This window comes from Meriones unguiculatus, chromosome 11, assembly GCF_030254825.1.
Source record: "Meriones unguiculatus strain TT.TT164.6M chromosome 11, Bangor_MerUng_6.1, whole genome shotgun sequence".
Classification (NCBI taxonomy): Eukaryota; Metazoa; Chordata; class Mammalia; order Rodentia; family Muridae; genus Meriones; species Meriones unguiculatus.
The window spans coordinates 5,705,610-5,719,442 of NC_083359.1; the positions used below are offsets into that span (position 1 = coordinate 5,705,610).

General features: G+C 44.7%; 1 protein-coding gene across 1 annotated transcript in view; it reads left to right on the forward strand.

The window, feature by feature from the left end:
- The window catches only part of Dnah9 (dynein axonemal heavy chain 9), a 311,392-nt gene that overhangs the window by 96,586 nt on the left and 200,973 nt on the right, over positions 1–13,833 (forward strand). The window contains exons 27-28 of the mRNA XM_060363494.1: positions 4,002–4,158; positions 12,584–12,688. Coding sequence (XP_060219477.1) covers positions 4,002–4,158; positions 12,584–12,688 — 262 coding nt within the window. The remainder of the gene's footprint in view (positions 1–4,001; positions 4,159–12,583; positions 12,689–13,833) is intronic.

The following is a 13,833-nucleotide window of genomic DNA, read 5'->3' on the forward strand; positions in this document are numbered from 1 at the left end:
TTGGCTGGAGCATAGATGGCCCTCAGCCCTAAACATAGGAGACCTCGTGGCTTGAACTCCATGGACACACCATATTTTGTCCGTTCGTTTGGTCATCGACAGACACTTGGGATGTTCCTAGCTGGGACCATCATCATAGTACTGATAGAAACATTTTCGTGGAGGTCCTTAGGTGGATATGCTTTTTGCTTGGATGGAGAATTTTCAGGTCTTATGCTCTTTTATGCTGGACTTTGAGAAACGTCTGAATTGTTTTCTAAAATGGCTGCACTGTTTTATACTCTCACAGGCAATGTGTGAGCATTCCTGTTTCTCTGTGTCTGTGATGGTGATGGTTGTTGACGACTTACTTCTGGCAGCCATTTTGGTCAGGGGGTAGTGCTAGCTCATCCAGGTTATAGTCTTCATTTTCTAATTGCTTGATAATGTCAAACAACTTTTACCAAGTGCTTTGTGCTGTTCAGGTTTCTTCTTTGGTATAATGACATCTGTTCGTATTCTTACGGAGTTGTAGAGATTCTTTGTATGTGCACCTATATTACATATATGCTTGCAGACATGGTATCCTAGTGTGTGGTGTATCTTTTCATTTACTTCATGGCATATTTTGAAGTTGAAATGTCTTCAATTTTAATGCAGTCTAATGTATCAGTTTTTCAACATTTACTACTTTGGGCATTACATTTTTTTTTGCTTGCTTGACAGTATATCTTAATTTTTTTTCTGAGTATAGAAATGTTTACATATTTATTTTTTTATTTTGCCCACTTAATTCCCTGAATTACAAATTCCAAACATTTTACTTGCAAGTATTCTGGGTTTCCTAAGGCACTTCTAACATTTCTTTTCATATGTGAGACACAGAAATCATGCGACTCACATTCCCCTGGGCATCTTGGTAGTCCTCCTGCAGCAGATGCTTTGCTTTGGGCTCTTCTTGTTGCCCATTCTCAAGTCCCCACTGATGCATTTTCAGTTATTAGATCCCATCATATGGTTTGTTTTTCTTCACTGAGCCCAAGTCTACCCTTCTGTAAAGTAGAGACATTGGGATTTGTTGACTTTGGAAATCTCTCTTGGTTCCGAGTTCAATTATTATGGATGGAAATGACAATATTTTGACATTACCCAAGTGCTCAGAAACTCAGGGTGTCCTCAAAACAAAAGCAGCATGTAGTTCCAAGGGTCTCATTCAAATGGAGTCTTGTGTTTTTCTTTTTTGTGCAACATTTCTCGACTTTGTGCAACATTGCCTTTATAGACTTCTACATCCTTTGTGAGTTCTACAGCTCCAGAGACGAAAGGCCCAGTCCTGCCCTTCAGCTATAGAAAGGGAGGTATGAGAGGGAAAGTAGTGGAGTGTTAGGCCTATGCTAGCTCAGGCAGGTGCCTTTCTTCCAGGGTTTGGAGGCTTGGGCTTCAGTGACTGGGAGAGATGGCAGGTACGGGTCAGTCTGGAATCACAAACCCAGAGGTGGGTAGGCTCATGTAGGGTTCTGTGAACCCTTTCCTGGCCACTATTTTCATTAGGCCTAGAGACGCCTAATGAAAATAGTGGCCACGAAAGATGATCAGAGGTCCATCTAGCTTTATACCTTAACCTTCACTACCTTCATTTATGCCTGATGCTTAGAGTCCCTCACCATGCCTGTTTCATAGTCAATGTCCCAGTTTCTGCAGGGAAAGTAAGGTAACCCAATGAAGCTTCATGGCCAGGGGCTGAAGCCGAATGCAGCCCAAATCCCTGTGCTCAGCTAAATCAGTGTCATGCATGTCACACACAAACAAGAGGTGAAATAGTTCCAACTCATTTCTTCCTTCTGCCCAGAGAAACTGCCTTCTTGGGTTCCACTCAGAGGTGGAAACAAGAATGGGAAATTGATTAGTGGAGATTACAGAAACTTAAACTTGAGCCCCTTCATCACCATGTTGGTTCTGGGCTCCATCAAACCAATAAAGGCCATCAGGGGTACTGACTCAGTTGCTGGTCAGCCTGAAGCATCAGATCCCAAACCAGGCAGACAATTCTGGATACTGCTTCTATCAGGCTGAGCTCATGAGTAGAGTCTGTATTGAATCACTGGGTATGAAACAATCAGACCATTGGTGCAACTTAACAGATCTGTTGAGGTATATTTCTAGTGTCTTAAAGTTCACCTATGACAAGGGTGCAATTCAAGTGAACGTGTCTTTTGTGGTGTTTGTGGTGAATTCCTGGTCACACCCTGGCAGCTACTGATCTGCCTGGGGTTGTCTTTCTCTGCCGGTCCTTTCTGGGTGTTACACACAACCTTTCTATTTTCTGTCTTTTATCACTCACAGGGCATGATGCTGACATGTCCCATCTGCCATGTTCATGTCTCCATTACTTCCTATTGCTAAGGCGCATTCTGTTGTGTTCTTGCTACGTTTTCTTTAATCTATTCACCATGTATGGGACATTTGTGTTTCATCCAGTTTTATTGCCACCAGGACTGAGTGCTGTAGATGAGTGAACTTATTTTTTTTGGGTAAACTCCAAGGAAGGGGATTTCTGAATTATATGAAAAGCCCTTCTCCTTCTTTTGAAGAAACTTTTAACCTGTCTTTCAAAGTGATTGTACCATGTCACATTTCCATCAGCAACATATGAAGCCCCCCCCCCCTTCTCTTGAATCTTTGCCATCATCTGTTACAGACATACTCAAGATTATAGCCATCCTGGCTAATGCATTTTACCTACAGTGAGTTTCTCTCGGTGCCGACCTTAAGCACATTTTCATGTGCTTATTATCCAATGAGCACAATTAAATGGAATTATGAATCCTTTTGAATACCTTAAATAATTGTGTGTTTGGTGGGGGTGTAGGGGGTGGTGGGATGGTGCTGTGTATTTGTGTGTATTATGTTTGCACATGTATAGTGTGTGAGTGTGTATATGTGTAGTATGTGTGTGCATATAGTGTGTAGTGAGTATGCCATTGGATGGACACTGCCCTGCTTATTTTTGTGACAGGGTGTCTCTTCCTAATTGAACCTGGAGCCCACCATTTCATCCACACTGGCTGGCTAGTGAGTTTGGAGGATCCTTTTCATTCACCTCTATACCCAACACACACACACACACACACACACACACACACACACACACCACAGTGCTGGTATCACAGGCACATATCACCAGTGCCCATATTTTACGTAGGAGCTGAGGAACTGAACTTGGGTCCTCATGCTTGAGCAACCCAGGCACTTTACAAACGCTGAGTCATCTCCTCGGCGCCACCAATAGAGGTGACTTTATTCTATCGTCACCAATGAAGATAGTAAAAGGAATACTAGATTGAATGGTTATTAGCTTGCTCATGGAGTAATCCATATGTTTCTTAAAGAGATAGTGGGGTGTTATATGCTCCTGGAGGTGTACTGGGTTCTGAAGGTAAAACAATGAACAAGAAAGTCGTGCATCCTCACTCTTAAAAAAGTATGTGGGAGAGATCTGTGTGATATGGTGGGAGTCAGGGTGGAACAAAGCTTCTTGTCACTCATTCCAATCCTTAGTGCATGGACTAATGCCAATTCCTGGCCAGGAATGAGTATCCATTACCTAGACAAATGGAAAAAGTGGGCTCAAGTGGGGTTGCTTGGATAGGGAGGAGGAAGAGTCACCACAGTCTCAGAGAACCTGGAAAACGAGTGTTGCTCTGTATATCTTGCTGATAATGTGCTTCAGGAGAGACATGGGGCATCATCAAAGCACTGGGAAATGGAGCAACAGGAGAAGGTGTGGTCAAGGTTAAGACAGACCATCAAGGAGGCACAGTGCCCTATGGGGAGATGGTCATGATCAGGGTGTCCTCTGGGAATTCAGGCTCTGTGGGGAACAGACAAGGGAGCTGTTACAGGTTTCCTTTCCTTTGTAGATGCTAAGAGAGGCCCTCCTGTCCTTGAGTGTCCCTCTCCCCAGCAGCCAGCAGGGCTATCTGAGGTGTGGGTAACGGCATTTGCCCTCCTGTGTTTGGTAGGTGCTACATCACTCTCACCCAATCTCTGCACCTGACCATGAGTGGGGCTCCAGCAGGACCCGCAGGCACAGGCAAGACTGAGACCACCAAGGACCTGGGCCGAGCACTGGGCATTATGGTCTATGTGTTCAACTGCTCCGAGCAGATGGATTACAAGGTAAGTGTCCACTCATCCTCAGGAGCCTTGGACTCGGGTGGCAGCTCAGGTACACGGTTTATCTGTATTTTGTTGGTCCCACTCCCCAGGATAGGAGACTCATCTTTGCTGGCCTCCTGGCCACCTCTTATGTACCAAGAGACACAGCCACATACGTTCTGACTCCATTAATGAACTGTGTGAACAAATGGATTATTTGACGTGGTGGCCTATCTCCTGTCACCTGTAAAATCATGATGCCAAACAAACCCCCCAAATCCTAAATTTACTGAGGGGTGAAGGGCAGAAAGGCTCGTGAGTAGCTATGATGAGAACATGTCTCCAGGTGACAGCTTTATTTTTCTCTGTAATGGGGGTGTCCCCCTAGGATGTTATATAAGGACAGGCGAGACTCCTGTAAATACAACCCACCACCTCAAGACCCCCACCCACAGGCAGGGCAGAGACCACAGCTTCGTTCCAGGCCCTAGCACCATTCAAACAACTAATGTGATCCAGGCTGTGTGCTGGAGAAAAGCCAGAGAAACAAAAGACCGGCGAGGTCACTCTCTGCCACAGACATTCTGCTCACAAATGAATAAAAGCTCATTTTAAAGATAAGGACTAACAGCTTGCCCTGCTGCCTCTACACTGGTGTTTTCTCACTGTGTATGTTTTTAATAAGATGCCTTCTTGTTTCTCTTGTAAACAGAATAAACAGACAATGTGAAAGTTTCACAGTTGAAAAAAATTGCAAGAAATAGATGAAATAAAATTTCATGTTTGAAGATACATTTAATGTAGAAATAACTTTAGAGGCTGCAGCTTCAGAAGCCATGATTCTTTAGAGGACACTCCTTTTCTTGAACTGGGGTGGTTAAGTTTAGCAGAAACCTGTCCTGGAAAGCCAAGTTTCCTTATGGCAAATGAACAGAAGGAGCACCCAGACCTTAACCCTGTCCTTCCTGAGGCCATCACCTCTAAATTTGAGGACAGCTGTTTTTATTGATGAATACATTAAGATAATGTTTCTTTTCAAAGCAGGAAGAAGTTTTTTTTTTTCTCCCCTCTTTAAAGAAATACACTCAGCCTTCAGGATTATTTTGAGCCTCTAGATTCTTCTAGAGCTAATTATTGGCAGCCTTGCTAAAATAAGGAAGCCTCCCAAGGGGAACATTCTGGAAGACACCCTCATTTGAAGTAGAAGGCATGTGTCTTCATGGCAGAAAATCGGCAGATTACCTCAAAGTCAAGTCAAGCACCACAAACAGGAAGAGAGAAGTTGACTCCAGGCCAGGGATCATAAAGGTCATTTATCACAATTCTTTCAAAGTCAATCAGTCATCCCTAACCCCACCAATTCCCCTGAAAGGACAGAGTAAAGAAGTGTTTATCTTTGGCTCACCTGGGCTATCAGTAAAGTTTCAATCTTTGAGTCCAGGCCAGACACAGACTAGAGCAATATCAAAAGGAGGAGTCTAATAACACCACAGAATGAAGGCTCTCACTTCCTAAGCACCAAAATCACTGTAACCAGGTGGCTTCACTAAAGTGCTTCTGCAAGCCTGTCTCCTTCACTGCCCAGCTGTTTGGAAACTGTACTTTATCATAGAACACCCCGAAGTGGGTTGGTTTATTGGTTACTGCCATTGCTCAGAATGTGTGGGGAAGATACCAAAATAACTGATGTTTCATCCTTCAGCTGCAGCTGGAGAGGCGCCACAAGTAGCCACAGGGGGGTTTCCACCATATGTGTCCTTGGCCACCCCAAGATAGGACTGGTTAAGACTCCAAAGAAACAGAAAAGGCTAACGTGCCACTCAGTGGGAGAATGCTTACTTAGGCAGAAATCTCCCATGGCTCTGGGTTTGATCTCTAGCACCAAAGGAGACCAGGAAGTGGAGAGAAGAAAGGGAGGAAGGGAGCGAGGAAGGGGAGGAGGGAGAAAAGAAGAAAAGGAAGGAAGGAAAGAAGGAAGGGACTAGGTGCTAGGGAGATCAGTGCAAAGCTCTTAGTAAAGGCATGTGTAGAGTAATGAGACTTATCTCTGAAGATGAACTATGACAGGCTGGAAGAGCCTGTCTAGGAATGTCCTCAGCCAGGAATCAGTATGTGTGACACCAATGATGCCACACATTTTCTTCAGGACTGAGGCCAGTTTCTTTAAGTTTGAGAAACAACCAAAATGTGTTTACCGGTGTCTAGAAATATTTAAGACCCCATCTTAGACTGAAGACTGCTGGAAAGACCTGCGTCCAGCTGAGTCAAGAGTGGTCAGGGTGCTGTATGGTTTTCAGTGAGGACACAGAAGGAAAGCGCGAGGGCTCTGGGGGCCCCTATGGATGACATAGCAGGTAGAGCAGGAAGATCAAAAATTGAAAGAGGATACATATATACAAAGATCAAATATAACCCAGGAAGGACAAGATGTTTATGGAAAAGCTTGGACCCAGTTCTAAACAGCTAGCATCCATACTCCAGCACTCATCAGCTTCACTCCCGAGCTTTTCTCCTGGAGCCTGGCTAGGGTGAGGAAAGAAAGGATGGAGAGCCAGGCACAGCTGTCATGTGTTTTGATGTGTCTGTTATGACTCTAACAACAATAGATTGTTTGCATTTCTCCAGAGTAGAGACTAGAACTGAGCCTAGTGCAGTGGCCAGGCAGCCTTAGGGAGCACTGGGGAAAGTAAAGAGGGTGATGGGAATAGATGCCGAGGACCACAGGCCCTTCAAGTGGTAGACCACAGAAAGACCTGCCAACTTTAGAACAGCAGCAAAGCATAAGCATGCCGGGAGGCTGTTGTGGGGAGCGTGTAAGCAGAAGCAGCTGGAGAGGAGACTGGAGAGAACTCTGCAGCCCTTCAGACAGGAAGAGAGAAAACCCCAGCACCAAGACAGTGAAAGGGGGAAAGAAATGACAAGAGGCTTAAGGGAAGCAAAACCAAATGTCAGTCTAGGAAGTAGTGGGTTGATGAAACAAACAGGCATTAGAGGGGAGGGCTAGGCTGTAGGTGGTATCCTGGCGCACGTCTGTTCCAGGGATTCCGTCAGGATACAGCCCACTCAACTCTGTGAACACAGGTGCAGGGCCGGGGTGTTTCTAGTACAGCACGGAAATGTGGAAGAAAGGGAAGGTGGAAAACTTACAAAGCTAGCCAGTGTCCCCAGACACAGCCAATTAACACTCAAGAGTCCTACTGCTCTTGCCAGGGATGGGGTTTGACAAGTTGTGACATATGGACCATAAATGAATCCACCAACATCGGAAAAAAGCCATAGAGCTTATTAGAATGCTGCCTAGATCTGAAATGGGTGAAACGGCAAAGAGAAACTTGTGCACAGAGTCATTTAAGGGTTGCTTTTATGTGAAAGGTTTGCACATGGACTGTCAGGAAGTGTTTCAATGACACGGTGTCCTGGAATAATTGTAGCTCGGATTTATCGTGGTTAGCAACAGCCTGGCCCTGAGCCAATGTTGGTCCTGCCCTGAGTCAGAAATGGCTCAGCACAGCTACCTGTCCCCCTCTGGCACCCCTAGTCTGCAGCTAGGACTTAAGATGAGTGTTCTCTGATGAGATAAAGTTCCCGTTTGGAGGCAGAAGTGACCTTGCAAGCCCAGCCTGCTCAGAGGCAAAAGCAGCTTTGTTGTGAGGCTGGCTCAGCACAGCCATTAATTGCAGAATGGCATCCACCTCACATCACAGCAGCGATACCTTCCCCTTGACCATAATTCTGAGGCTACTGTGGAAACATCCCATGGCTTTGAAGCTCGAGAGCGTTTGGAATAATTTCCAGACCTCAGGAGGCTCGGCCTCCTGCGACAATCATGAATACAACTCAAGTCTTCTGACTCCCTCAGCCTCCAAGTTTCTCTCTCCCACTTCTCTCACCTCTCTTCTTCTGGCCACCCTGCCCTATGTGCTGGTCCTTTTCCCGAGTTTTCATTTCAGCATGTATTCTGATGACTCCACATCTGTCCCCATCTTCACCCACAGTCCAGTCCTGGCTCTAATTACATACAAGGTATCTGGAATAGAGGCTTTTCTTCCACCTTGGGAGGATCCTGACATTCTCCCCCATCCTTTACCCCCTCTCTAAGGTGGGAATCTCGGTCATCCTGATTGTTTGCGCCCATAATTCGCCAGTGCAAATCAGCCATCAGCATGATTTCCCTTTAGCATCCACTTTCAGCCTTTTGCCATGACCTGTCTTTATTCCAGGACAGAGGCCCTGCCTCATGGCCAAGTGATACCACTGTTTACCAGTAACACCAAGAGATGTGTCTAGTGAGCAGGGTGACGTGGGGTCTGCTGCTGGACCTCAGGGAATAATGAGGTTGGGGCAAGTACTTCTGGAACTTTTTTTAAAATTATTTATTAATTACACTTTATTCCCTTAGTATCCCCCCTGTGGTTCTCTCCCTCCTCCCGTCCCAATCCCTCCCTCCTCTACCCTCTGCATGCATGCCCCTCCCCAAGTCCACTGATAGGGAGGTCTTCTTTTCCTTCCTACTGATCCTAGTCAATTAGGTCTCATCAGGAGTGGCTGCATTGTCTTCTTCTGTGGCCTGGAAATGCTGCTTCCCCCTCAGGGAGAGGTAATTAAAGAGCAGGCCAATCAGTTCATGTCAGAGACAGTCCCTGTTCCTATTACAATGGAACCCACTTGGATACTGAACTGCCATGGGCTATATCTGTGCAGGGGTCTTAGGTTATCTCCATTCATGACCCTTGTTTGGAGTATCAGTCTCAGGAAAGACCCCTGTGCTCAGATGTTTTGGTTCTGTTGCTCTCCTTGTGGGGTTCCTGTCCTCTCCAGATCTTACTATTTCCCACTTCTTTCCTAAGATTCCCTGTACTCTGCCCAAAGGTTGCCCATAAGTCTCAGCATCTGCATTGATAGTCTGCAGGGCAGAGCCTTTCAGAGGTCCTCTGTGTCAGGCTCCTGACTTGTTCCCTCTTTTCTCCTTCTGATGTCCATCCTCTTTGCCTTTCTGGATAGGGATTGAGCATTTTAGCAAGAGTCCTCCCTCTTGATTAGTTTCTTTAGGTGTACAGATTTTAGTAGGTTTATCCTATATTATATGTCTATATGAGTGAGTATATATTGTGTGCATCTTTCTGCTTCTGGGATAGCTCACTCAGGATGATCTTTTCCAGATCCCACCATTTACCTGCAAATTTCATGATTTCCTTGTTTTTTATTGCTGAGTAATATTCCATTGTGTAGATATACCACAATTTCTGTATCCATTCCTCCACTGAGCTGTTTCTAGCTACTGGCTATTACAAATAAGGCTTATGGAACTTTTAATAAAAAGTTGTATGTATCATCTACAGTTCATAAAAGGGATAACAACTTTCAAAGCTTTCAAACCACTGTTAGGCATGGGATTTGGTTCCTGAATTTCTAACTTAAGGCCTGTGATTCTTATCAAGTTGATATAGAGTCATACCCACCTACAAGCATACATAATACATACACATACATACATACATACATACATAAAGTATAGATGAGTGGCTATATAAATGATAGATAGAGAAATAGATGACAGTCTCAACCTATAGGGTATTTGAGAATAAAACCCAATGCCTAGAATCATGTCAACACCCTAAAGACATCTCTGACTACTAACTCTAAGGTTGCTGTGTCATCGTCATGTCCCAGAACATTCTCTAGCAGACAGTACCTGCTCAATTAATATTTGTTAGATGAGCAGATGAGAAGAATGGCATGTTTCCACTTTATTTTATTAGTAGTTTACTTTGTAGAACATTTTTTAATTTGGGGAACAATTGGTACACAGCACCCCCATGTACTCTCTCTTTCCTCACACACAACAGGGAGGTGGCTAGTTTTACGTTGCTTTGACATGGCTAGAGTAACCAGAGGGGAGGGAGCCTCAGTTGAGAAAATGCCTCCATAACATCAGGTTGTAGGCAGGCCCATAGAGCATTCTCTTAATTAGTGATGATTACGGAAGGGCCCAGCCCCTTATGGGTAGGACCACCCCCTGGGCTGGTAGCCCTGGGTTCTATAAGAACACAGGCTGAGCAAGCCAGTAAGCAATACATTCCCATGGCCTCTGCATTAGCTCCTGCCTCGAGGTTCCTGACCTGCTTGAGTTCCTCTCCTGGCTTCCTCCAATGATAAACAAGTGATGTGAAGGTATAAGCCAAATAAACTCTTTTTGCCTAAATTTGATTTTTTTTTGTTTTTTAAATTTTTTTTTAATTTTTATTCATTACAGCTTATTCACTTTGTATCCTAGCTGTAGCCCTCCCTCTGCTTCTCCTATGCCCAGTCCAATGATAGGGGAGGTCCTCCTCCCTTTCCATCTGAACCTAGTCCATCTAGTCTCATCAGGACTGGCTTTTTTGTCTTCCTCTGTGGATTGGTAAGGCTGCTTCCCCACTCAGGTAGAGGTGATCAAAGAGCCAGCCCATGAGTTCATGTCAGAAATGGTCCCTGGTTCTATTATTGGGGAAACCTCTTGGACACTGAGCTGCTCAATTTGCTTTTGGTCATGGTGTTTCCTCACAGTGACAGTAACCCTAACCAAAACAATAGTCTATTATAGTATATACAGTGTCAATATGCTGTTCTAAACTAAAATCCAAGACTGTGTTGGGATTCACACTTTGGTAGAGCAGTTGAATATATGATTCTGTAGGTTTAGGAAAGTGTGTAATGCCATCACCCAATGTCCCAGAAGCAGGTGCAGTGGTTTCTCCATCCTGGCATTGCCTCTGCTCTGCCCAGGGGTCAGTCTCTTCATCCCCCATCCTTCCCTCAAAACTCCTGCAAACTGCTGATCTCTTCGGTTCTCCTTTGTTCAGCGTTCTGGGGTTTAACAGGATGTGGGCTATATTTTCCCTCCCTTTTAAAACTCTGCCCTACAACCAACCTTGCCTAGGTAGATGTCTGACTGATTCTGACAAAATGTTGCCTTAATCATCGTCTCTCATGCAAACCTCTAAAGACTCCTTGTAATAATTCAAGGCTTTCTGTTACTAAGACTGTCTTTAGTAATCAATTTTCCATCCCAAATGGCACCTTTACTTTTTTCTGGGCACATCATTATTTTGCTCACTTTTTCTTCCATAATCTTTCATCCTCCTAGAAAGCCTTCCTCTCTCCTTGCCACACAGATGCAGAATGTATTCTGAAGCATCTTGCTCTGGGAACTAGGTACTCATGAGGGCTTCTGTCTCCTTTTTTTTATTATGCCTATTTTGTTAGAGTGTATTCTGAGAAAATTTACTGGAGGAAAAAGGAATACTAGCCATGTAACAAATTAATCTTGTTTCAGAAATTTAAAGTGATTTTATGCATGTGTGTGTATACAGACATGCACATATTTGTGTGGAGAGAGAAAGAAGGGAGAGAGAGAGAAACAGAGACAGAGAGATATTTTATTTTATATATTCAATTAATGCGTGCTATAGTACTGATCTACCTTCACAACCCACTAGTATATATTTAGAATTTGGCAAAGGTGGATTATGGACTGTAGTGTTTCCCCAACATTCTTGACAAAATCCTTTTCTCAAGGCACAGCTGGTGTTCACAAAATACACCTTTAAATGTGCTATCATTCTGCCATCCCATCTCCGCTGGAGAACTCTGATCCGTTCCTCTCTGGTCTCTATAGAACGTGGTTTTCAGTTTGCACTGGAACCGATACTTCTGTGGCAACTCTGTGTATGCCATATTGCCCACATTTTCCCAAAAGTTCCTACCTAAAAGGGGCCATACCTAGGGCTGGGTCCTGTGCACACTAGTGATCATTTAAAAAGTGACCTCTGGATAAATGTCAGGACCCCCACGACTGCATCTCCCCAGAATATTAGAGGCATCACTTACCCAATGACCGCCAGTGCCTGCTCCTTACCACGGACACATAGCTCACCAGCTGCCCTTTAATGCCAGAGTTCCTTTTCATTTTAGGTCAGAAATACCTTCTTCCCTTTGAAATTCCCTTCTTGCTCTCTTTTGGCGAGATTTGCCCATAGTTTGCTTCTGTGACTCTTATCAGTTGCCCAGCTCTACATCAGCTGGGAAACCAGTGTGGCTGGGCATGGATGGAAGATGCAGGCACTGGATTCCCATTAGGATATGCCAAAACCTGAACAGAAGGTTGTTTGTCTATATGGTTTAGGAAAGGCTATCTTATATTCATTTCCTGGGACTTTAAAAGCTACAGAATGCTCAAGAAGGAACCCTGATGACATCTTAAAAGGATTTTTCATTATAGCATCTTGGAAAACTTGCTGGATTCCATGCCTTATGTTGTCACCCATCAACTTGAAAAAACTTAATTGTTCTTGAAATTACAGTGCTAGTTTTAGGGGGCCAGATGTGTCTATCATAAAGAGGCTGGAAAAAGACAAGACTCTTCTAAGACGCTGCCATCATTTAATCTCTGTATGTTTCCTTGCAGTCCTGTGGCAACATCTACAAAGGCCTGGCTCAGACTGGCGCCTGGGGCTGTTTTGATGAGTTCAACCGGATCTCTGTGGAGGTGTTGTCGGTGGTGGCTGTACAGGTATGGGTTACCAGGGTGTGGGGGCCTTGCAGTCTTCATGGCTGGCCCTTTGGAGGTCTACTGCCTGTTGTCTTCATTCTTCTTCAGCACTGTTTCCTTCTCCTACTTGCCTATGCATTCCCCTTTCTCCATCCTTATGAGAAGCTACCATTTCTATCTAGGAGAATCTCCTTCTCTGTGTGTAAAATAGGGACATAAATGATCTATCCCACCTTCTTCGAAGCAGGGCACAAAGGATCAGCCAAGAAGGTGGATCCTAGCTGCTTGAACACATCATGCACGTTGGCTGTCAACCAGGCCTCCGGTTTCAGCTCCTCCATTTGCTCTAGAAGTCTGTAAGAAAGTCGCCCCACATCTCTCAGCCTAACCCACTCACTCATATATAGGAGTGTGAAGTCGCTGGGCTTGAGGGAGTGCAGGTGCCCAGCTGAGAAGACACAATTCCTAACTTAAAGTGCGTTTCGTGTTTTTGAGACAGATTGAGTACTTTCAGCATTCTAAAACTTACCTGAATATCTAGACTATAGAGTAAGACTCTGAAAAGTGTTTTTTTTTTTAAAGTTAACCCCTAAAAGCTGGCTGGAGAGGGTTTGGATTTGGGCCAAGGACCCAAGGACAGAGGCTAACAGAAGGGGAAAAAGCAGAGAGTTGATTCCCTCCTTTGTCAGACACCCTTCATATATCACCCCTATGCTCCAGTGGCTCTTTTAGTATAACTTCTACTTTAGATGGAGAAAACATAACAGGGAAGAACAGGGACTTGCACAAGGCACACTGTTGCAAAGTGACAAGGGGAAGATTTGAACCCACTTCTACCATCCACATCATCAATTTACACACAGGAATGGCCAGAGAAGCAAGTTCAAACCAAATAAAAGATGGATGTAAATGAGTGCTGGGGCAGGTGGAAGGGAATGAGGCAGGTAGCTGGGAATTCCAAAGGAGAGTTAGCCTGCGGTTGGCGGTAGCCTTAAAGAGCTGGGCAGAGGGACTATCAAGGTGAGGGACTTTCCCAGGCATCCTCACTGAGCTGCAGAGGCTCCAGCATCCCTGCATCTCCCCAGCTCCTTTGCCAGCTCCATACCATTCCCCATAAGCTAAGCACCCTCATTTTCCAGTAAGGGGTGATTGGTTGTAGGGTTCCT